The 24,310-nt window shown below is 41.7% G+C and overlaps 1 protein-coding gene across 3 annotated transcripts in view; it reads right to left on the bottom strand.

Annotated features, from left to right (window-relative positions):
- The window catches only part of LOC126278966 (guanylate cyclase 32E), an 829,856-nt gene that overhangs the window by 523,873 nt on the left and 281,673 nt on the right, over positions 1–24,310 (bottom strand). For all 3 annotated transcript variants that reach the window (XM_049979279.1, XM_049979262.1, XM_049979270.1), the window contains exon 4: positions 20,107–20,229. In XM_049979279.1, coding sequence (XP_049835236.1) covers positions 20,107–20,229 — 123 coding nt within the window. The remainder of the gene's footprint in view (positions 1–20,106; positions 20,230–24,310) is intronic.

The following is a 24,310-nucleotide window of genomic DNA, read 5'->3' as shown; positions in this document are numbered from 1 at the left end:
AGCAGAGATATAAAATCGATTTTCGAGTGCCCAGCTTCAACGGAAGAATCCATCCGGATTGTAGTATTATAGTAATGGCAAAACTCTTTCCTACAACCGCTGTCGATCTCTTCACAGAACTGTAAGACAGAAACGGGAAGACGTCACCAGAAGATAAACTCTCCGGGCAGGGAGCTTTGACTTACCTTGCGATTACTTCATTGATGTGAAAAAAGAAATAAGAAAACAAAGCCGATACAGCATCGCTCTTTGGTCTGTGAACAGAACTGTGTTGGAACGCTGACTTGTTAAGTGGCTGTCGAAAAGGAAGTCAATAGATATTTCAGTACGAAATACGTGAAGTGTTACATCTATTTCTCTTGTCGAGGCCCGTATTGCTTCGATGCTACAGAAGGAAGGACAAAGATTCAATGCATACTGGACGTACAAGCACTGCAAAAAAAGAAAAAAGAGAATTTGTAAGTTCTTTGGATTATTAGCTTCTTTGAAGCTCAGTGTTGTAATCGATGAAAGTCGATAATGAAAGATCTGTGTATATTTTCAATTAATGTCACCTTCCCCTCTTCTGGCTGTATGTTCAGGATAATCTCATAAACTACTGTACAGATTTTTATTGACAAGGAAGATTTGTGCGTAAAATTTACTACCCCTACGTCAAGTAAGTCGTCCGGTCGCAGATACTTAGTGCTTCCCGAGCGAATCCCGGGCAGTCTGCTAGTAGCACATAATCTGATGTCTACAGGTACATTTGACATGTGGTGTTGAGTGGCATTGCCGTATGGCAACTAGGTCGTTGGTCTTTATATTTCTTAGTTGTTACCGTTCATGTATTATTTCCTTGTGTTGATAGTTTCATCTCCAATCAACATCCCTGATAATCCAGTTTACACATAGCGGATTTTTTTTGTGCTTTGGACTTTCCTTTTCGTGCTCCCACCACGACTATTCATGTAGTAGAGGCCTCATTACCCTGTTCGTTCTTGCAGCAATGGTGTTGCAGCAACTTTTCCATAAAATCTCTTCTCTTCATTTCTTACCTTATCACTTTGCTTAGTTTGCAGCCTCTTTCTAAAGTACTTTACCTCATGTGATCTAAGTTATCAGATCGTAAATGTTTAGTTGCTACTATCTGTTCTTGCGGTTCTGCCTTTTACCAGTGTCTGTCTATTCTTTCTTCCCAAATTATTTTCATTCTTTCCGTCGGTAACCCCCCCTCCCCCCAAAAAAACAGTGTATTTGTCTCATTGTGCAGGTCTTATAAGTTTCACCTAGCGCCAGATCCTCCTTTCTTCTTCACCACGTAAGTCGAACAACAGTAATGGTAAGTTGCAATCTCTTCGTACGCGGTAGCGTTCTCGCTTCCCGCGCCCGGGTTCCCGGGTTCGATTCCCGGCGGGGTCAGGGATTTTCTCTGCCTCATGATGACTGGGTGTTGTGTGATGTCCTTAGGTGTTTTTTTTATGCGGCCCGCCACGAATTCCTTTCCTGTGCTAACATCTTCATCTCAGAGTAGCACTTGCAACCTACGTCCTCAATTATTTGCTGGATGTATTCCAATCTCTGTCTTCCTCTACAGTTTTTGCACTCTACAGCTCCCTCTAGTACCATGGAAGTCATTCCCTCATGTCTTAGCAGATGTCCTATCATCCTGTCCCTTCTCCTTATCAGTGTTTTCCACATATTCCTTTCCTCTCCGATTCTGCGTAGAACCTCCTCATTCCTTACCTTATCAGTCCACATAATTTTCAACATTCGTCTATAGCACCACATCTCAAATGCTTCGATTCTCTTCTGTTTCGGTTTTCCCACAGTCCATGTTTCACTGCCATAGAATGCTGTACTCCAGACGTACATCCTCAGAAATTTCTTCCTCAAATTAAGGCCGGTATTTGATATTAGTAGACTTCTCTTGGCCAGAAATGCCTTTTTTGCCATAGCGAGTCTGCTTTTGATGTCCTCCTTGCTCCGTCCGTCATTGGTTATTTTACTGCCTAGGTAGCAGAATTCCTTAACTTCATTGACTTCGTGACCATCAATCCTGATGTTCAGTTTCTCGCTGTTCTCATTTCTACTACTTCTCATTACCTTCATCTTTCTCCGATTTAATCTCAAACCATATTGTGTACTCATTAGACTGTTCATTCCGTTCAGCAGATCATTTAATTCTTCTTCACTTTCACTCAGGATAGCAATGTCATCAGCGAATCGTATCATTGATATCCTTTCACCTTGTATTTTAATTCCACTCCTGAACCTTTCTTTTATTTCCATCATTGCTTCCTCGATGTACAGATTGAAGAGTAGGGGTGAAAGGCTACAGCCTTGTCTTACTCCCTTCTGAATACGAGCACTTCGTTCTTGATCGTCCACTCTTATTATTCCCTCTTGGTTGTTGTACATATATGACCCGTCTCTCCCTATAGCTTACCCCTACTATTTTCAGAATCTCGAACAGCTTGCACCATTTTATATTGTCGAACGCTTTTTCCAGGTCGACAAATCCTATGAACGTGTCTTGATTTTTCTTTAGCTTTGCTTCCATTATTAGCCGTAACGTCAGAATTGCCTCTCTCGTGCATTTACTTTTCCTAATGCCAAACTGATCGTCACCTAGCTCATTCTCAATTTTCTTTTCCATTCTTATGGATATTAATCTTGTAAACAGCTTCGATGCATGAGCTGTTAAGCTGATTGTGCGATAATTCTCGCACTTGTCAGCTCTTGCAGTCTTCGGAATTGTGTGGATGATGCTTTTCCGAAAGTCAGATGGTATGTCGCCAGACTCATATATTCTACACACCAACGTGAATAGTCGTTTTGTTGCCACTTCCCCTAACGATTTTAGAAATTCTGATGGAATGTTATCTATCCCTTCTGCCTTATTTGGCCGTAAGTCCTCCAAAGATCTTTTAAATTCCGATTCTAATACTAGATCCCCTAACTCTTCTAAATCGACTCCTGTTTCTTCTTCTATCACATCAGACAAATCTGCACCCTCATAGAGGCTTTCAATGTATTCTTTCCACCTATCTGCTCTCTCCTCTGCATTTAACAGTGGAATTCCCGTTGCACTCTTAAAGTTACCACCGTTGCATTTTTTAATGTCACCAAAGGTTGTTTTGACTTTCCTGTATGCTGAGTCTGTCCTTCCGACAATCATATCTTTTTCGATGACTTCACATTTTTCCTGCAGCCATTTCGTCTTAGCTTCCCTGCACTTCCTATTTATTTCATTCCTCAGCGACTTGTATTTCTGTATTCCTGATTTTCCCGGAACATGTTTGTACTTCCTCCTTTCATAAATCAACTGAAGTATTTCTTCTGTTACCCATGGTTTCTTCGCAGCTACCTTCTTTGTACCTATGTTTTCCTTCCCAACTTCTGTGATGGTCTTTTTAGAGATGTCCATTCCTCTTCAACTGTACTGCCTACTGCGCTATTCCTTATTGCTGTATCTATAGCGTTAGAGAACTTCAAACGTATCTCGTCATTCCTTAGAACTTCCGTATCCCACTTCTTAGCGTATTGATTCTTCCTGACTAATGTCTTGAACTGCAGCCTACTCTTCATCACTACTATATTGTGATCTGAGTCTATATCTGCTCCTGGGTACGCCTTACAATCCAGTATCTGCTTTCGGAATCTCTGTCTGACCATGATGTAATCTAATTGAAATCTTCCCGTATCTCCCGGCCTTTTCCAAGTATACCTCCTACTCTTGTGATTCTTGAACAGGGTATTCGCTATTACTAGCTGAAACTTGTTACAGAACTCAATTAGTCTTTCTCCTCTTTCATTCATTGTCCCAAGCCCATATTCTCCTGTAACCTTTTCTTCTACTCCTTCCACTACAACTGCATTCCAGTCGCCCATGACTATTAGATTTTCGCCCCCCTTTACATACTGCATTACCCTTTCAATATCCTCATACACTTTCTCTATCTGTTCATCTTCAGCTTGCGACGTCGGTATGTATACCTGAACTATCGTTGTCGGTGTTGGTCTGCTGTCGATTCTGATTAGAACAACCCGGTCACTGAACTGTTCACAGTAACAGACCCTCTGCCCTACCTTTCTATTCCTAACGAATCCTACACCTGTTATACCCTTTTCTGCTGCTGTTGATATTACCCGATAATCATCTGACCAGAAATTCTTGTCTTCCTTCCACTTCACTTCACTGACCCCTACTATATCTGGATTGAGCCTTTCCATTTCCCTTTTCAGATTTTCTAGTTTACCTACCACGTTCAAGCTTCTGACATTCCACGCCCCGACTCGTAGAAAATTATCCTTTCGTTGATTATTCAATCTTTTTCTCATGGTAACCTCCCCCTTGGCAGTCCCCTCCAGGAGATCGGAATGGGGGACTATTCTGGAATCTTTTGCCAATGGAGAGATCATCATGACACTTCTTCAACTGCAAGCCACATGTCCTGTGGATACACGTTACGTGTCTTTAATGCAGTGGTTTCCATTGCCTTCTGCATCCTCATGTCGTTGATAATTGCTGATTCTTCCGCCTTTAGGGGCAATTTCCCACCCCTAGGACAAGAGAGTGCCCTGAACCTCTATCCGCTCCTCCGCCCTCTTTGACAAGGCCGTTGGCAGAATGAGGCTGACTTCTTATGCCGGAAGTCTTCGGCCGCCAATGCTGATTATTTATCAAAATTTAGGCAGTGGCGGGGAACGAACCCGTGACCGAAGTAGTTCTGATTATGAATCAAAGACGCTACCCCTAGACCACGGGTTCCTTCCTCCTTAAGTTAGTTAGGTTTAAGTAGTTCTAATTTCTAGAGGACTGATGACCTTTAGATGTTAAGTCCCATAGTGCTCAAAACCATTTGAACCAGTCCCTTCGTTCGGCCTTCTGAATACGACCTTTTCCCACAGCATTTGACTTTTATTTTTTTCAGTAGATTCTGTATGTAATTGGAAAGGTCGATGTAGACTTACCAAGAAGGGAATTATTTTTAATTAACATTTTTAATTTACGTTACGCTACTTGCAGGAGGGTTAGAATTATTTGAATAGATATTTACTTCTAACTCGAAATTGATATTGTTTTATTATTTTGTATTAATCGGCAGTTTTCGAGACTACGATCTGTGTATTAAAGTGTGACAGGTTTCATATGCATCTCTTCTTTCCTTGTTCGGTAAAATGATGATGTGCTTTTTACTATGCTGGTGGTCATTAATTTACTCCATAAATTCTGGACATCAAATGAAATAAACTTTAATTTCTATATCTCTTATTTATTTCATAAATACATAAATCTCCACTCTAACGTTTCGGAGTCTAAAGCCATTTTGACAGAAATACGAAAGTAGGAAGGTTAATAATTCATTGAATAACTGCTCTGGTTTTCGCTCCTAACCTTCCCCTCATGAGGGATGAAAGGGTTATTAGGGCCCCGGTTTCGACAATTAGATGAGGAGTACCCTAGACAGCCCGAGATGTGTAATCGTAAACTCGAACTGTAAATATTCAATAAAGTTTGTCTTATGCGTCTTGAATCCAGCTCTATTATATTTTAAGTAATTGCACAGTGCTGACAATAAAGAGAGAGATAACAAACTTTTATCAAATTCTCTGGTAAATGAATAAAAAGAGGACGCACAGACCTAGAATCCAGTAATATACACTTTTTGGTAAGCGTACTAGAGACCAATTAGGAGGTTTGTGAGCTCTGCTCTTACAACTATGGAAACCGAGGAAAACATAAATTTTCGTTTCCTGTTGGCTGTAAGAGTCGGGTAAAAGGATCTAGGTATTTCTTCCTGTAGTGTCAAAGCTGGTGGTCTGATGATAAAGTGCGTTCCTGGAACCCAAGAAGTATCTGCATCGAATTTTATGTTCTCTGTATTTGGGTCGTCATTATTTGTCACGTATAATACTCAGCCGACTTTCCCGCTTAGCTGACGCAAGTTGCAGCCCTCTGGGTCTACAACAGTGGTTCCCAACTTGGGGGTAACCCCACGAGGGGCAAAATGAAATATTCTAAGGGGTAAAAAAGGGGTTCAGTAATGTTTAGGTCAAGAAACTATTTTCAAAATATCATTATTATTGTTATCATCATCATCAATATTTTGTAAAACTGTAATACTGTTAACGTAAGTTACCAATAATTACATTTGTTAATTCAAATACTAGTATTAACGCTTGAGACAATGTGATGGAGTTTAAGCTTGTGAAACGAATATATAATAGCATCTTCCTTGTTTCTCATATAGTCCACTTACTGCACACATAATTTGTATGATCCATCTGCGACAGTAACTATGATACATATATGCTTAAATATCTCACGAAAATGCCTTCTCCAAGTCGTATGTAGTTCCCACAATGAACCACAAACTACTTCATTATTCACTTCGGTACAATAAACGACATTACTGGGATCACAGCACAGAAGTAATTGTGTAATCGCTGCTACATTGCTGTGCGGCAGTGGGCAGACTCAAAGCATTTGCAGCCTACCATTTCATGGGTAAGGATGCGGCGGCGAAGTTCCTTCCGTCCCTTCACGATGGACCTGCACCTACCTGTTAACATTCTCTCAGCAGATCATCAGTAGGGAAGCCGAGTGAAACCTGCTGTACTTCGACGTGAACCAGGCTGCAATTAAAGTCAGTTATCTACGTTTCGGGAGAAATTTTCGTATGAAATAAAAGGTTGGAAATTTTGTCCTCAATAAATATATTCTGAAACTTAGGTAAACAAGTATCACTGCCAAGCCCGTGCTAGTCTTAACACAGTCACTCACAATCTCTTTCATTCACGTTAGCAAGTTTATGGTGTAGCATTTCCCGAAAACGTAATAGCCCGAAAAATACTGATTGTTTTTGAATGAGAATGCTCGCCAAATATTAAGTTTGTCGGTACCTAATGCAAGTCTCAGTTTTTAGCCACCGACCTGCTCAATACGCCACGCGGAATATAAGTCTTTTTTCATCACAAAATTCACTTACAAATTCCCAAATTTCTACACACCCATACATCGTAATAATTATGCCGTCACTTTCCAACACTTTTGATGTATGAAACACTGCTAGATCCGGAAACGTATCATTTCCATCGGAACTACTACTACACACGTCCGATCTCTTTCATGGATATGCTTCGACTCCTCTCTAGAACACTCTAAGTCTTCTCTATCAGTAGAGAAAAGCGCGTGAAGAATATTGCTTTACCATTGGTCAGTTTACTCAACAGCCAATAGCAAAACAGCATTCTCCATCGTCAATCCGCGCTTTTCATCAATAACCAATCGCAAAATATTAAACCTAACGACTGCACTTTTTACCTACGTAATTATATAATATGCTGAAGTTTTGCTTATGCATAAAGTTATTTACTATTGTTATTTATACCTGAATTAACTTTCCCTTTACCATAAATCTACTAACAAATCTATTCAACAAAAATCCCCTTCGTCCACATCCATACTTCTTCGAAATGTTCCCACACTAAATCCGACTAGATAACTCGTTAAACAATTACTTTCGTATTAACCTTAAACCACACTCACGCATCATTCATACTGCTAAAACACATTTATAACATTTTACGTACACAAAAAGACATAATAACACTTTATGAAAATACTAGAACAGTTTATGAAAAATATTCTATTACTTTAGTGCACTCTAGTGGGCACAATCGAAACTAAAATCACAGTCCCGCTATCCAATGCTGTCTTCTATCGGCTGATACATAAACTACGTGCGCGTGCAGTCTCGCGTCACCATCTGTCACTATCCAGCTCTGAGACATATCTCCCACTTAACCGCATCCAAGGCAGGATCGTTATACGGCGCTACGCCTCAAGGAGTCCAGGAATCTAGTGGTACACAAGCAGTAGGTATAGCGTACACTCTTTGATTTGGTTGATTTTAAAAATTGGGTTGCAGAATGTGAATGAAGCAAATATCAATAGGGAGTGGAGTGGTGCGGAGGAAGAACATTTTGTAATGAGTATCTACCAACAATTAGGTTTCTTTTCTCAGGAGGAGTTGTAGGTAACATTCGCGATGCAATTACTTCATTTTTCTATAAATATAAATAATATCTTAGAATTAAGCGGTATCATTTGTCTCATTGACTCTTTATTTCGGCGTTTAACAAGACATCTACGACAACTAAACATCATTGATCCTCCATCATTTAAAAAGTAAAAGCACTCAAAGAAAATTCTTTTTCATTGTGAAGTTCGGTTATGCACTAATGATGTTGATGGTAGTGAGAGGGGGCTGGATGCTAGCCAAGATCTGATGGGTAACAGTGCCAGAAATGTATGGAACCACTGCTCTAAGGTGATACGAATTGTAGTGTGTAACATGGTGGTGTGTGATGTGGTGTCATGTGCCTGTGTCGGTGCGTGAGAAACAGCGTGCTGTAATCCAGCTTCTAACCGAAGAGTTCACCCGAACATGGAGCACCCAGTCCTTCAGCATGACAATACCAGACCACACGCGAGTGTTGTGACATCTGCAACAATTCGACACCTTAGGTTGACTGTCATCGATCATCCTCTATAGAATACCGACTCGGCCCCATTGGTTTTTCACCTGTTTTCAGATTTTGAAGAACGCCACCGAGCACTTCACTTCGAAAGTGATAAATCAGTGCAAACAGAGGTGAGGTTATGACTTCGTGAACAAAGTCAAATATTCTGCAGTGACAGTACCAACAAATTGGTTTCTCGCTGGAAGAAATATGTTCATCGCCAGAGAGATTATCTTGACAAATAAATATGTAAACATGAAGAACAAAGATGTAAAATGCTAATAAAGTTTGTTTTATTTTAAAACTTTTCAGCGTTTTCACACAAAAAATTTAGAAGCATTACTTTTTCAGCACGCCTTCGTACTTTAGTGTCTCGTGTCCTAGCTAATTCCACCAACAATAATTGATTAAGTTTGACTACATTCGAGGTATCTTATTTTACATTTGTTGTTGTTTGTGTTATAAACTCTTTTCAAGGTACTATCTACTCAGTCCATCTGATCTTCCAGGTCCTTTCCTATCTCTGACGGAATTTCAATGTCATTGGCAAACCATTAATTTGAAAGTTACCTGATATCTTGCAACTTCCATATTTCAGTTTACTATCTCTACACTTAAATGATTTCGCGTACTTGTTGTAGCAGACTCACCGCAAAGATGCTATTCTGTTCCTAGTACCGATAGTGAATGGCTTGGTTAGTTTTATTTAGTCTCTGAAGTATTCGGGAAGTAGTCTTTTGATTTCCTAGTGAGCGAGTCAAACAGAGCGCTACCTGCCGCGTTAGGGGGGCTTAAGTTTGTAAAAAAACGTTATTATATTCCATTGTATGGAGAAATTACGTGTTGGTGAGAGAATTCAAAAGGTTGCTGGTCTCTGGACAGTGGCGTGCTCAGATGTTGCTAAGATGCGTGCAGGAAACGCATAACCGCAACGCAGTTTCCAAAGCTTTATTACGAACGTGTGGTAGGTTCTTAAATAGTTTCTTAGTTCGCATCGCAAAGTTTCTATTACTTATAAGCGCTGGACACGCGTCGATCATGTGGACGTTGGTTCGTTGTGTTATTTCGAGGCTCGTTACAGATACCGTTTGCGATCAATTCATTTTACCGTGGCGCTGTCACTCCAGTCGCTCTCCCCATCAATGAAACATTATAAATGCATAATGAAGTATGCTGAAACATCTTTGGTTGAACTGTTCATGTGCTGGAACTTTGCTAGCCACATACTCCTTGTACAGTAACTGAACATGTATTACTATGTTTTACGTTCTTTTCTGAAGACAGTTACTTGAGTTTACATTCAGATTTTGTTGTTTTTCAGCTTTATGTCCCACTCAATTTTCTGTTTGGAAGAATTAGTGTAACTCGCATACTGCAGTCGGCATAAAATCGCAATGTGCGAAAAGAACCATATTCTCTCAGCAGTTTCTACCTGCAATTTACATCAGTCTCGTTCGACGTTATGCGTCCAGTTCTTTGCATGATTTTTAGCAGATAAGGTAGTTCTTGACGGTGATGCAGATTGCAGAGATACTGTGCTTTGCTCTACAAAAAGGGGTCTTAGGTGGCTTGCCACGGTTCGCTCAGCTCCCCACGTCGGAGGTTCGAGTCCTCCATCGGGCGTAGGTGTGTGTGTTGTACCTAGCGTAAGTTAGTTTAAGATAGATTAAGTAGTGTGTAAGCCTATGGACCGATGACCTCAGCAGTTTGGTCCCGTAGGAACTTACCACCGTAAGGGTGTGTATGCTCGACGCATGGCAGTGAATTGTTATAATAGCAACTTGGGGCACACATCCCCACTGCACTACAAGTGGCTACAAGGTAGGTTGTTAAACACTTTATGTTTGATGAGACAACTGACATGACTGCTCAAGTTCACTTAAACTCTATTTTCAAATGGTTCAAATGGCTCTGAGCACTATGGGACTTTACTTCTGAGGTCATCAGTCCCCTAGAACTTAGAACTACTTAAACCTAACTAACCTAAGGATATCACACACAGCCATGCCCGAGGCAGGATTCGAACCTGCGACCGAAGCGGTCGCGCGGTTCCAGACTGTAGCGCCTAGAACCGCTCGGCCACTCCGGCCGGCTTCTATTTTCCTTTCACTCGTTACAAGCCTTTGCTCTGCTACTGTAACAAATATGTAAGAACAGATTTCTACTACTTCTTACCAGCGAGAGAGCGTTACCGGACTCGTTTTATGGGTATTAACTTTCTGAATGAGTGGACACACTTTTCATATTAGAGCATATTCAGATTTGCTTTCACAAGCAATCCCACTTTTAAACGTGACAGAAAACTTACAAAGTGTTTTTATCTGGTTGATGAACTTTAAATCCGTTTTCAATATTTTTACTTCTTTCTTTACTACTTCCACTATGTACAAAGTGAATAACACACGTGAATATCTGAAACGCTGTATTACTCACTTCTCAGTTCCTGCCTCCCATCTATATTCTTCGGCTTTCAAATTTTCATGCAGAAAACGTATTCACAACTGGGAATACGGCCAACCTCCACTGTAGAATGGAGTGACGACACAGAAAATTTGTGTCGAACTTGAACCCAGGTTTCTCGCTTGTCACGAGCGATCTCCTTATCCATTTCGGCTATCTGTGATCGCTTTACAGCAACACCCTAACTGCCATATGTCGTCGTCCATGTGTCATTAACCCGTACTCGTACACTCACTATAATTCCCGTACAGGGGAAACATTTAATCGGAAAGTTAGACTGGTACCGGCGGTTAAATAAGACATTGCAGTGCCTGTGTTTGTAAGAAGTACATGCATGCACGTCGAGTTTAGTGACATATGGAAGACGATATATGGAAGTTTGAATTTAGCCATGAGGCATGTACATATAGCCGAAATAGTTTTCAGTGCCTGTTCCTTTAGACATTCAGCTACGTCCAAAGGAAGATTGCATCATATTGCTTACAAACACATACACTGCAATATCGTATTTCAAGTTTCAGTCTCGTTTCTTTACACATTGTAAATAATCTTTCATTACCGACCTTTTTTATTTTATTATTTTTTACTTTTTTAACCCCTTCCCTCACAATTTTGAAGGATGGATTTCAGCCTACATTGTCAAAAACGTTTTCTCGATTTGTATATACTACAACCGTAGGTTTACTTTCCTTGATTCTGGTATAAGATACTTATATGTCTGCATTACCTTGAGTGTTCCTATGTTCCTCTGGAACTGAAACTGATAACTTCGCGATTGGCTTACACCATTCTGTTCTTCTGTTTATAATACGTATTGACATTTTGCAGCGAAGAGCGTCGAACAAATGTACCTACAGCCTGACGCTGTTACATATGAAGAGACTGTTTGCTAGGAACTGCAAGTATTTCTGCTCATAAGAAAGAGGCCTGATGAGACTTTCGACTGAAGGACAGTGCCCTGTTGGGTAGTAGCAGAACACTCAAGCTCTTTCTGGAGATATTAGGAGTTGCAGCAGCAGACCCTATTACGAATAAGTGCACACACCTATTGTCCCAATGTTTCGAGGAGAAACATACTCTTTGTGCTCTTGAATGTTCCCTAAGAGTTGGTCTTCCAGTTGTCGGTTCCGGTGGTTTACGTCCTCCGTCGGCAGTGGTGGCGTGAGGTCGCATCACCGTTGTAGCTCCTCAGGCTGTGGCCTTCGCTAACAGGTGGAATTTGTGAGTATTGACGTAACACTCACACTGTGGATACGAATATATTGAGTTTTGCTTAAAGTTTGCGTTTCCGTAGGGATATGAACGTCCCAAACTGTTCGAAATTGTCGATAGGTTTTTGCAATAACTTTAGTCTCGAAGATGAGGAAGTTGTTGGTTACACTTATAATTTTCTCGGTAATGCTGTGTTTGCAAAGCTGATAGGTGACGAAACTTGCACTCCAATAATGACACCGACGGCTAGTTTCGCGAAATTTCAGAGTTCTAAAGGTGAAGTTGTCAATGCTGTGATCTGCTGTGCTCGGATAGGTCTTCATCAGTTCGAGTATTTAATCTTGCATTTCAAGTGGAATTCGAATATACTGGATAGATCCTGGCATCATTCGGCAACGTTCTACAAATGACGGCTGGGAAACGGAAAGGGTACAAACACATTGTCAGTGGAGTCAGTCGTGGTATACGATGGCCAACGGCGGATGTGTGTTATTTGCGGCTCCACAGGCCACATAAAAAGCGAATGCCCGGATATCAAACAACAACGTCAAGGCCGCTTCAAACAAGTAGGAAGAATAACAGATGCACGAATGCCGGCAGATTTGCCGTCCCCAAGCGAGCAGCTTCGAGGCCCGAGTACAAAGGGGGAATCTGTGAAAACAAAATAGACGTTTTTAACATTCTGCCTCTTTATTTTTCATGTCTACATACTGTATTTATTTCTGAATATTGTCAGCGTGGCAACGAAAACAGTTTTCACGACGAGAAACCAGTTTATGATTGACTTCCCTGACGGAGCCGTAGTCTGACCTCTGTTTGCACTGCTTCTCATCACTCTCAGAGTGAAGTCCTCGAAGGTGTGTAGCATGAAGAATAAAAATGTATAATCCTAATTGAGCCGTGGTGAGATGGTGCCAGTGTTGTTTTGTTAATGTATCGTTGGGATCGATTGTGGTTGAGCTAAGCTATTTTTGCTTTTCGCGTGTATTATGTTCCGGGTTGGCGGGCGAAGCGAGTTGACTGATCTCGTGACATTCGCTGGAATACGAGTGTCAACGGCTGCAGAATGAGCGTGATAACCGTTGCATGTTGTCGTGTGACATGGGCGACATGGGCAGCTTGGAGATACAAGTTCTGTGACTTTACTGAGAACCAAATTTGAAGTGAAGAGGTGAAGCTGTGGAACCCTCTCCCTCGTATTGTGTACGTGATATGAAGCAAATGGTCGTAATTGTGTTATGTTGACCGACGCACTCAGAGCCATTGAAATCTTATTACTGTGGTGAGACTTTCGCAGTCGGATTTAAAGATGGTGTGGAAGAGTTCAGTTAGCCTGGTTAAGTGGTGGCCATTATTTGAATGTTTTCTCGGAAGTTTTATTAGCGCTTTGTGTCTCTTGTAATCAAATGATTTTATTTTCGCGTTTTCAAAGCCTGCACTCTATGAATACAGTTGTCCATGTATAAAATACTTAAGGTCTGAGTTGTGGTTTTGTCAGTCTTGTAATTTGTTCCTTTACACACTTACCCATATATCGAGTCAAAGGTTCTGGCGAGTGTTTCTATGTTTCAGAGATATTGGAATATCTTTGTGATTCCGGCAGAAACTTTTGACTGTGCCAGAGCCTTGGTGGCGAGTGAAATGTCGTCCGAGGTCTAGGGCTGGCCGTGTTTAAGAACCTGGTCAATACCGGGAGTTGTTCACATATCGCCTTCCAAACTTTAGTATTTATCTTCCTACCGCCAAGGCGGGTTACGCCGGTAGATAAATAAATACATATTGTGTATTGCCTGTTCGTTCATGAACCTGTTTCCTTAAACATTACGGATTGACAACTGGCTAAACCTTAAGCTGCATAGCATCCATTGAGTTCCTTGTGAAGCTCTTCCTAGTAATTTTTTTATTAACACGTCGGAGTACGTGAACATCTATTTTTAAAGATCAGTGTTTATGCTATACATTTTTTATTTAAGTGGTTCTATCATGTTATGCAATTGGATCTTAGCTTGGCACTAGTGTTCAAGTGTCATTAAGTCATCCTTTACTGGTAATTCGTTTTATTATATGTATTTTGAGCGAAATCCTATATGGGAGTTTGAATTTCTAGTCAGTAACTCTGTTTTCTTAATGAGGGACTGTCTATTTGAGTGCCAAGTGTGTTGGATTGGTAACTATATTTGCAAAGCTCCATCTATTGGGTCGTCCACAATGTGTAAATGTCAAATTCCTTAAAACGAAAAAGTCAGTAAATTATCTTAAATATAAATTGTGACTAACAACCATGATTCCATCCCGCTTCCTTTTTTATGGCATTTAAGATATGGTGTGTAAGTGTGCTATGATTAAGGAAATCGCATATCACTAATAACGTTTGTTTTATTTGAAAAGCCTTAAGAGTTTTCACATAAAAAATTCGGAGTCATTACTTTTCATCAAGCTCTCCTGGACAGGCGGACGAATCCAACAATAAAAATTTCAGATTGAGGTCTCAGGAGACAGACCTACAATCCGTTGTACCCAGATCACTGAGCAGACGGATGTTGATCTTACTCAAGAGCCGTAGCTCTTTTGAGACACTTAGTGTTCGTGCGACAAAGGAGGCAGCAATCCCATCTGGTATGGCCTCGCTAGCCATGACGGTGGTGCCAAAAAGACCAAAAATAGTAACACCTCATCAAGAGTGTTGACTGCTGACGAAGATCATCATAGTCAGCAGCCTCCAAAATCCAAGCCGACGCATAAGGAAAAACACAGGAATTATCGAAGAAACTAGAGCACATAAAGAAAGTACTTAAGGACGACAGCACAAAAATTTTAGGAGTGGAAAATATCGGGGAAGGGCAGCGCCTCACCTTTGTCGGAGAAGTTTATATGGGAATGGAAGTTAAGACTGACGAATCCATGAACACAGTAAACACCAACCTTCCTGACAGTATGACTGCGTGGTCCGACGACACTGGTCAAGAAAGTATCTATCACATTCATCCAAACATGTAAGACAGCTGCTATTAATATTAATAGAACTGAATCCGACGTCAACATGAAATATCTATAGGATTATTTTCAAGCAACTGATGTGGACGGCTATACTTCCAGGGGTGGCCATAAATAAAATGGCCCACATCTTTGGATATGATGTTATCACGAATATGGGATAGGATTAGGGAACAGCAATGATGTGTAAGATGAACACACCATACCAAGCAAGGTTAATACTAGAAAGTGGCAGAGAGACTGCAGCGAAACTCCACGATCTGCTCTTAGTAAATAGAGGACAATCAAAAACCTTCCGTTCGAAGGTCACACGGTTCAGAATGGATACGCCAATAAGGCTAGTGAACACTGTCCCAAGGATCCCCCCCCCCAACACCGATGCATCAGGTTGCTAAAATATGGTGTCCTGCTGCTTGAAAAAGCAAGTGACTGTCTGTTGTACATCCTCGTCCGACAGGTCGACCCTTCAACGCCTTTTCTAAGGGAATGAGGGCGTGATAATCGCATGGAGATGGATGGAGACTGCAGGATGGGTGCTCATGTGCCTCCAGTTTGAGTTGACGTAGCCCTGCGCTACGTGATTTGCGATATGAGGATATGGGATATCATGAAGCAGCAGCATTCTTTGTGGTACTTTTCTTGGACTTCGTCTTTCTCATTGTCCAATTAATGTCTCATTCTTCATTCCCTGGTGGGTGTCTACTGGTGTTTGTTCTTCGGCAGACAAGAAAATAACAAGAAAAAAACCAAGGAAACAAAAATAAGTGGACGCGTTTGATAATAACGTCGCCATGGTTCACATTTCCACATTTACCGCACACATGTGCAAATGGCACACTAATTCCCTGCCTACATACCTGCATCAGTGCAACAACACCCTCAAACTGAAACTTTTAGATCACTTGTTACATGTGTTCCGACTGGCTCCGCAGGCAAACGTCACAGTAGTGCTTTGTTTCACGACGAAATAGTGAATCTGTTAATGGACATTTGAGATTATGTAATGTTGGAAGATTTTAATTGTATTTTCCGTCCAGACGACTAGTGCCCTAATCTTAATTCCAATTTTTTTAAATTATTTTTTTACAGTTCAGTACACCTTCTTCCTGTTTTCATGCTTGACCTGTGTTCAGCTTTCGACGCCCTATCCACTGGACCGTCTTACCACAAAATCGGAGGGGGTGCGATGGGGAGTTTCCCTTGTCAGCACCTCAAATGGATTCAAAAATGGTTCAAACTGCTCTGAGCACTATGGGACTTAACATCTATGGTCAACAGTCCCCTACAACTTAGAACTACTTCAACCTAACCAACCTAAGGACATCACACAACACCCAGCCATCACCAGGCAGAGAAAATCTCTGACCCCGCCCGGAATCGAACCCGGGAACCCGGGCTTGGAAAGCGAGAACGCTACCGCTCGACCACGAGATGCGGGCTCAAAAGGATTACTGTATAATAAAATTCACAGCGTAATATAGTATAACTCATTCAGAAACCCACAAAATATCTTTACTGTCAGTACAACTTTAACATACGCTGACATCTGGTATAATTTTACTACAGTATATAGGGAGTGAATTAGCATGTCTGAAGAGTGTGCTGCTGATTTATGTCGAGTGTGCTACCACCTGGTGTCACTGACGTAAACTTCTAGTTGAGTGGCAAGGGCTAGATGTGCTCATCGTGAGTTGTGCACATTGTTATGCAACACCGTATGTACTTGTCCCATAAGGTAATTACGCCACCCCAGTTGCGCATGCGCAAAAGCTTCTTAAGACGTGCGCAACTGAAGGTGTGCTTGCGACCCTGTTGCCAAGTTCCACTGTGTCTTGAGGAACAGTAGTGTGTGCCGTATCTTTCACATTTCAGCATCTACGGTACGTGTAACATCATTCAAAGGAAAATAACCAATAAATCTGCTAGGAGTCGAAAGTTAGGGTGTTCACATGCTCTTGTACTCATACACAGCAGCCGCCACCGCTCAGGAAGACATATCACATGGTAGTTGTATTGCCAATTCCTTCTGGAATTTTATATAAAATTTTGACTGCCGTACACCGTTAAGTATGGAGAGGTAACATTCTCAGATTCTCACTTCACAGGATGACTTTGGCTTGCACTGGTGGCCCTTTTTGTGCCAAGGGTGGCTATTCACCAATGTGAATGATGTATTTCTTCGAAGAACAAGTCGATATGTTTCTCACATACAGAGAATGCCAACGAAATTCAGTAAGAGAAAGAGACTTATACACTGAAACATATCCTCAAAGTACTCACCCGACACGTCGTACATTTAAATATGTGTATTATAAATTGAGAACAACTGGAACTTTAACGCATCGAAAACATATCCAGCAAAGGAAAGTTACTAACGAGGAAACGGAAACTGGTACTCTTGCCATTGTGCTTCGAAATCCTTGTGTTAGTTCGCGTTAAATCACAAAGGTATCTGGGATGAGCCAGAGCAGTGTTGTTCGTGTTCTGCATCGCCATAAATATCATCCCTACTATATCAGTCTCCAGCAAGAATTAATTGGTACGGATTGTATGCGTTGCATTGAATTCGGCCGATAGACTCAACTTCAGATTCAGAGGGATGACACATTTATTGATTTGATTTTATTTACCTGCGAGGCTACATTCACGAACCATGGAAAATGTTAGTTTGCATAACATGCGTTATTGAGCAACTGAAAATCTATGTTGGCTGCGGCAAGTTGCAGACCAAAAACCGTGGTCGGTGAGTGGTGTTCAGTTCTGGAGGACAGAAGTATAGGTCCCTGTTTCATCAAAAGAAATCTCAATGGTAGGAAGTACAACGCATTCCTGCAAGAAATATTAGGTCTGTTATTGAAAGAAATACCTTTAGGAACAAGGAACAGAATGTGGAATAACACGATTGGTGTCGGGCACATTTTTCGCTGATGGCCAGAAATGAGCTTCAGAGACAATTCCCAGATCATTGGATTGAATGCAGAGGAAATGAGTCATGGCCGGATGGTACGCCCGACTTTTAGACTTGGCGGCATTGGATTTTTTCTTGTGGGGATTCGTAAAAGACATTGTTTATAAAGACGTTCCAACTACAGCAGAAGATATGTGAGACAGAATTCTCAGAGCATGTGTTTCGATAAGTGCCGATGTGATAAGGATGAAACGTCCCCTTAGAAAAATTATACAAGACTGTGCTTAAACTGACACACAATAATTTTTTGCGCAACGCAATCAGAATTTTCAAAAATCCCTACAAAAGAATGGCCCTGACTAACATTTACCTATACCTTTCACAAATCACTTACCTCGCAAAAATCTTCGTTACTCAAGCTACTGCAATACAATCAGTTTATGACATCCATTCTTACAAATTTCAAAACTCCGCCATCTCTCTCCCCACGTCCACCACTGCTGGCGGCTCACCTCCAACTGCGCAACGCTACGCGCCGCTAACAGCCAACTGCCGCTGCCCAACACTACAATGGCAGACCACAATGCAAACCAACCACAGACTGCACACAGCACAGCCAGTGATTTTCAGAGCGCTACGTGGCGTTACCAATAAGAAAACCTAAACAGCCTACTTACAAGGAATACCACTCAATCGATGTTAAGAAAAATGTAGCACTGTATTGATACCAGTGGTCATCACTTCGGACACCTTCTGTAAATGGATGTTCGTGCCACATTTGTGGCCTTCGATGACCTTCAAAGACCTTACTGTTACACATCATTGGATTCGTCTTGATAGCCGCTATCAGAACATAAGTACCAAAATACAGCACCCTATTAAAAACAATGTTTATCTTCATATCTCTGAACCTACCCGACCTAGCAACAAGAAACCAACGTCATAATAATATGGGCCCCGTTGTCCCATGCACCTTTTGTCTCAGAAGCTTTTCAGCTCCTATCATACTTTCAGAGTTATTCTTGGTGGCAACAGTTAGTCACTCATCTAGTACATCTGTACTGTGAGTGAGAAACAAAATGTTTCAGTTTCCATAATGTTTTATGTATTGCGAAAATTGGATAGCACAGCAGTTCGAGTTTTGCGTCAGATTTTGCTAATGATTTTTTGTTTTTTTAGATCAGAGGTTCAACAATGAGCCTTTATTTACTCATCTCATATGCAGTGTGTTTGTGGCTTCGTTAGTGAAAGTTTCAAAAAAACATATTGTATGCCAGTGTTACGGTGTAGTAGGTATCACACGTGACGACGTGTTCGTCAGTGGTCAGTGTATTGCTCACCAAACTGGAAGTGAAACAAAAAATTACGTACATCTTTTTTTATTTTAAAGAGATATATTCGCAATTTCTAAGGGAGAGGTGCAGAATTTGACGGTTTGGGGGAGGGGGGGGGGACAGGAGGAGGGAAAGTAGAGGTTATTAGAATTGATTAATCCCAATTTTGTAAGAAGGCTCAGGAGGAGCGCTGATGTTGAAGTACTCTCAGTTATGGAGTCGAAGGCGAGGTGTTATTGAGGGGTGGGGGGAATATTATTACCGATAAGATATCCAACGAAGTAGAAAATCGATTCACTTTTGTTTTGGTAAACGTTTCCGTTATTAATTTGCTACTGATCAACTCGAGCTACTTTTTCCTGATGTACAAAATTATCGCAAACAAATCTATCTACTTCATTTGCGGTAGAAAATGTGGCTAACGAAATAACGACCTAGTCGTGTTGCTTACGCACAGACGCCATTTCCGTTACGTCACTGGACAACAAGGATACGTAGTGGCTTCACATTAACGACATTCCCTGACTCGTAATAAGTCTTCAAGGACTTCCCATATTGTTGCGTCGTTTGTTTCACAATGTGTAGGTGTGTAAATGGCTATATTGCACAACGATACAGTGTCAGAATAATACCAGAATGTATAACCGAAGGTGTTGATGGTTTCTGCGTCGAGTTGAATGCTCTTACCTGTGTCCAGTTGAACGCGAGTAGAACCGAAGCCACCGACTTTGAGATCTGTGTATCCGGTGGGCGCGTGCGGGCGAACGTCGGGAACACTGCCTTATCCGACGTCTCTTGGTGCGTGCAGAACTGTAACAAGCAACAGGCAGGCAGCGGTGAGGAAGATTGCCATGCGTTACAGGTTTCTTAGCTAACTTAAAATTGGTTACTGATACACTAGCGGAGCATTTTTGGACTCATATATGTTTCTCTAGAAATTTACAATAAAATGAAGGTAATTTTACTAATGCTAAATAAGCGGTTGATGCTGTAATTATTTCTGCAACATCACTTTTCAGATGATTGCGTAACGTGTGAAAAATTTGCTTCCACTAATAGCTTTGGCCGAAGATTATATCGGCTTTGGCAGTTTATTTACTGAGACGTTAGTCATCAGGTTTTCCAACTCCTTGACGTTGCACTAAGAGGAGATTTCTAATGATGGAAATCAATAGAAGACTCGGTAAAATCGCAGTAGTCATTCACTCCTGATTGACATTATTACTTGAAGTCTTTGAGCACAACTAAAGCAATGTTATGTGTCGACTCAAAAAGAAGAAGGAAGCATAACGACAGATGTAAATTTTCGGCGCGTGGGTGCGCCCATGCGTCCATGAGATTTAGAAAGCAAAAAGTACATTTTGTTTCAGAAGCCGGTATAAACGCAGCACAGTACGCTGAATCTACGAAATCAACTACCTGATAGAAATCACAACAAAAAACGCAGATATTCGGGTTCACTGTAGTAATAGTTATAGAAACTACTAATTGAGACCAAAACTTGGAAAGTCGTGAGAAATCATTATGTAAAGTGAATCGGCTTTGAACTGCATCGCGTCCCTACAGATACGTGATACGACTGACTTTAATGTGTTGAAATGCTATATCGCTTATTCGTAACACCATTTCGTGTCATAGGAGCTTGATGCTTTTGTGAGCGACGTCCGTAGGCGTTGCAGTTCTGACAAGTATGAACTTACCTACTCCCACTTTATTTAGCAGTACGACTCCTAGTTTTTGAGATTGTTTAAGTAAAACTATCGCGTATTTCCTCTCTATTCCCACAATTCAGAAATGGTCGATTAAAATTTAACTACGCAGATAAAGTGGTCTTTGAGAGCATATGTGCACTGTGACCCGTTTAAGTTAGAATTTGCTTCACTGTGGTTGTACATCTGCACTGAGAATTCGTGGAGCTATATTAGTCAAACGTTTTGTTTGCTCCTTTCGCCCCGTAAATTCTTTCACCTTAATTTCATGACCACCTCGCGAGAGATATGACGTAGGCCACCAGATTTTTAGCAAAACATACTTCGAAAACTTGTCTTCTTGAACTTATCGCCGGCCGCGGTGGTCTCGCGGTTCTAGGCGCGCAGTCCGGAACCGTGAGACTGCTACGGTCGCAGGTTCGAATCCTGCCTCGGGCATGGCTGTGTGTGATGTCCTTAGGTTAGTTAGGTTTAAGTAGTTCTAAGTTCTAGGGGACTGATGACCACAGCAGTTGAGTCCCATAGTGCTCAGAGCCATTTTGAACTTATACGACATGATGTCACACCAAATCTTTCCATTTTGGTTCCCTGAACGTATGTGTCATTCATTCGTATACCTAAATGTTCATTTGCATCAGTGCAATCTCTAAATTTCTTCTTGTGTCCGGCGCACTAATGTAGCACCAAAAATATCAGATCAGTGTTCTAGAATACTTCACATCATCTTCTTTTATGGTGCGTCCATAGTACATGTGCAGGACCCTACGATTCATAATAATATTGTAATAGGATGTATTTTCCTGTTTACCGGGATTATTCGGAATTTATTAACACTACTGGCCATTAAAATTGCTACGCCACGAAGATGACGTGCTACAGACGCGAAAATTAACCGACAGGAAGAAGATGCTGTGATATGCAAATGATTAGCATTTTGAGAGCATTCACACAAGGTTAGCACCGGTGGCGACACCTAAAACATGCTGACTTGAAGAAAGTTTCCAGCCGATTTCTCATACACATACAGCAGTTGACCGGCGTAGCCTGGTGAAACGTTGTGATGCCTCGTGTAAGGAGAAGAAACGCGTACCATCACGTCTCCGACTTTGATAAAGGTCGGATTGTAGCCAATCGTGATTGCGGTTTATCGTATCGCGACATTTTTGCTTGCGTTGGTCGAGATCCAACGACTGTTAGCAGAATATGGAATCGGTGGGTTCAGGAGGTTAATACGGAACGCCGTGATAGATCCCAACGGCCTCGTATCACTAGCAGTAGAGATTACAGGCATCTTATCCGCATGGCTGTGCCGGCCGCGGTGGTCTCGCGGTTCTAGGCGCGCAGTCCGGAACCGTACGACTGCTACGTCGCAGGTTCGAATCCTGTCTCGGGCATGAATGTGTGTGATGTCCTTAGGTTAGTTAGGTTTAAGTAGTTCTAAGTTATGTGGGGCTGATGACCACAGCAGTTGAGTCCCATAGTGCTCAGAGCCACTTGAACCATCCGCATGGCTGTAACGGATCGTGCAGCCACGTCGCGATCACCGAGTCAACAAATGACGTCGTTTACAAGACAACCACCATATGCACGAAAAGTTCGAAGACGTTTGCAGCAGCATGGACTATCAGCTCGGAGACCATGGCTGCGGTTACCCTTGACGCTGCATCACATACAGGAGGCCTGCGATGATGTACCCAAGACGAACCTGGATGCACGAATGGGAAACATCATTTTTTCGTATGTATCCAGGTTCTGATTACAGCATCATGATGGTCTCATCCGTGTTTGGAGACATAGCGGTGAACGCACATTGGAAGCTTGTATTCGTCATCGCCATACTGGCGTATCACCCGGCGTGTTCGCATTGACGGCACTTTGAACAGTGGACGTTACATTTCAGATGTGTTTCGACCCGTGGCTCTACCCTTCATTAGATCCCTGCGAAATCCTACATTTCAGTACGATAATGCACGACCGCATGTTGCAGGTCCTGTACAGGCCTTTCTGGATACAGAAAGTGTTCGACTGCTGCCCTGGCCAGCACATTCTCCAGATCTCTCACCAACTGAAAACGTCTGGACAATGGTGGCGAGCAACTGGCTCGTCACAATACGCCAGTCACTACTCTTGGTGAACTTTGGTATCGTGTTGAAGCTGCATGGGCAGCTGTACATGTACACGCCATCCGAGGTCTGTTTGACTCAATGCCCAGGAGTATCAAGGCTGTTATTAAGCCCAGAGGTGGTTGTTCTGGGTACTGATTTCTCAGTATCTATGCATCCAAACTGCGTGAAAATGTAATCACATGTGAGTTCTAGTATAATATATTTGTCCAGCGAATACCCGTTCTTGATCTGCATTTCTTCTTTTTTGAAACAATTGTAATGGCCAGTAGTGCACATTTAAAGAGATCTACTCCAGGCTTCAAGACTTTGTAACTCGAAATCTAAGACGCCGACCTTGACCAGGGTGTGTATGGGTCGCAGGTGGCGGAGATTGAACGATCCACCAGACACGGTGGACAGCTACGCATATAGAACAAGCAGTCTCGGACTAAGGCAAAATAATATCAAATCCACTTTGCGTCTGTCTTGTAGCAAGCGGGAAGGTGGTCAGTGTCTGTTCTCAGCGGTGCGGCTGTATCGTATATTCTAGAACTAAGAGTTCCAGTCTCAACACTCAGAATTCACTCAGTGAGTCTACTCAACCCCGCCTGATTTCAGGTACAATCATCATGGAGCGCTTTGATAATCATAATATTACACGAGGTGGTCAGTCCACTAGTAGTATTACTGGCACAACGTCTTTCGGATCTGTCAGGAGCTGTCAGTTTAAAATGCATAGAGGAAATCAAAGTCCTCTTGCCAACTTAAAATCAAAACAAATACATTTTTTGCAACACTTAACATACAAACACTTTTGCAAGCAGGTATACTTCATAACTGGTAGCTACATTAAAAGAACAGAAAATTCAAATTTTGGTACTTCAAGAAGCACCAATGACGGACATTAACACCATGGCTCTAGCTTATAAGCGTCTTTTTAAAGGTAAAAGTGATAGACGAATACTTAATAATACACCTTATCTGGTAAATGCTGCCGGCCGGAGTGGCCGTACAGTTCTAGGCGCTGCAGTTTGGAACCGAGCCACCGCTACGGTCACAGGTTCGAATCCTGCCTTG

Source organism: Schistocerca gregaria, chromosome 1 (assembly GCF_023897955.1).
Source record: "Schistocerca gregaria isolate iqSchGreg1 chromosome 1, iqSchGreg1.2, whole genome shotgun sequence".
In the NCBI taxonomy this organism is placed as follows: Eukaryota; Metazoa; Arthropoda; class Insecta; order Orthoptera; family Acrididae; genus Schistocerca; species Schistocerca gregaria.
This window is presented reverse-complemented; position numbering and strand designations above follow the sequence as displayed.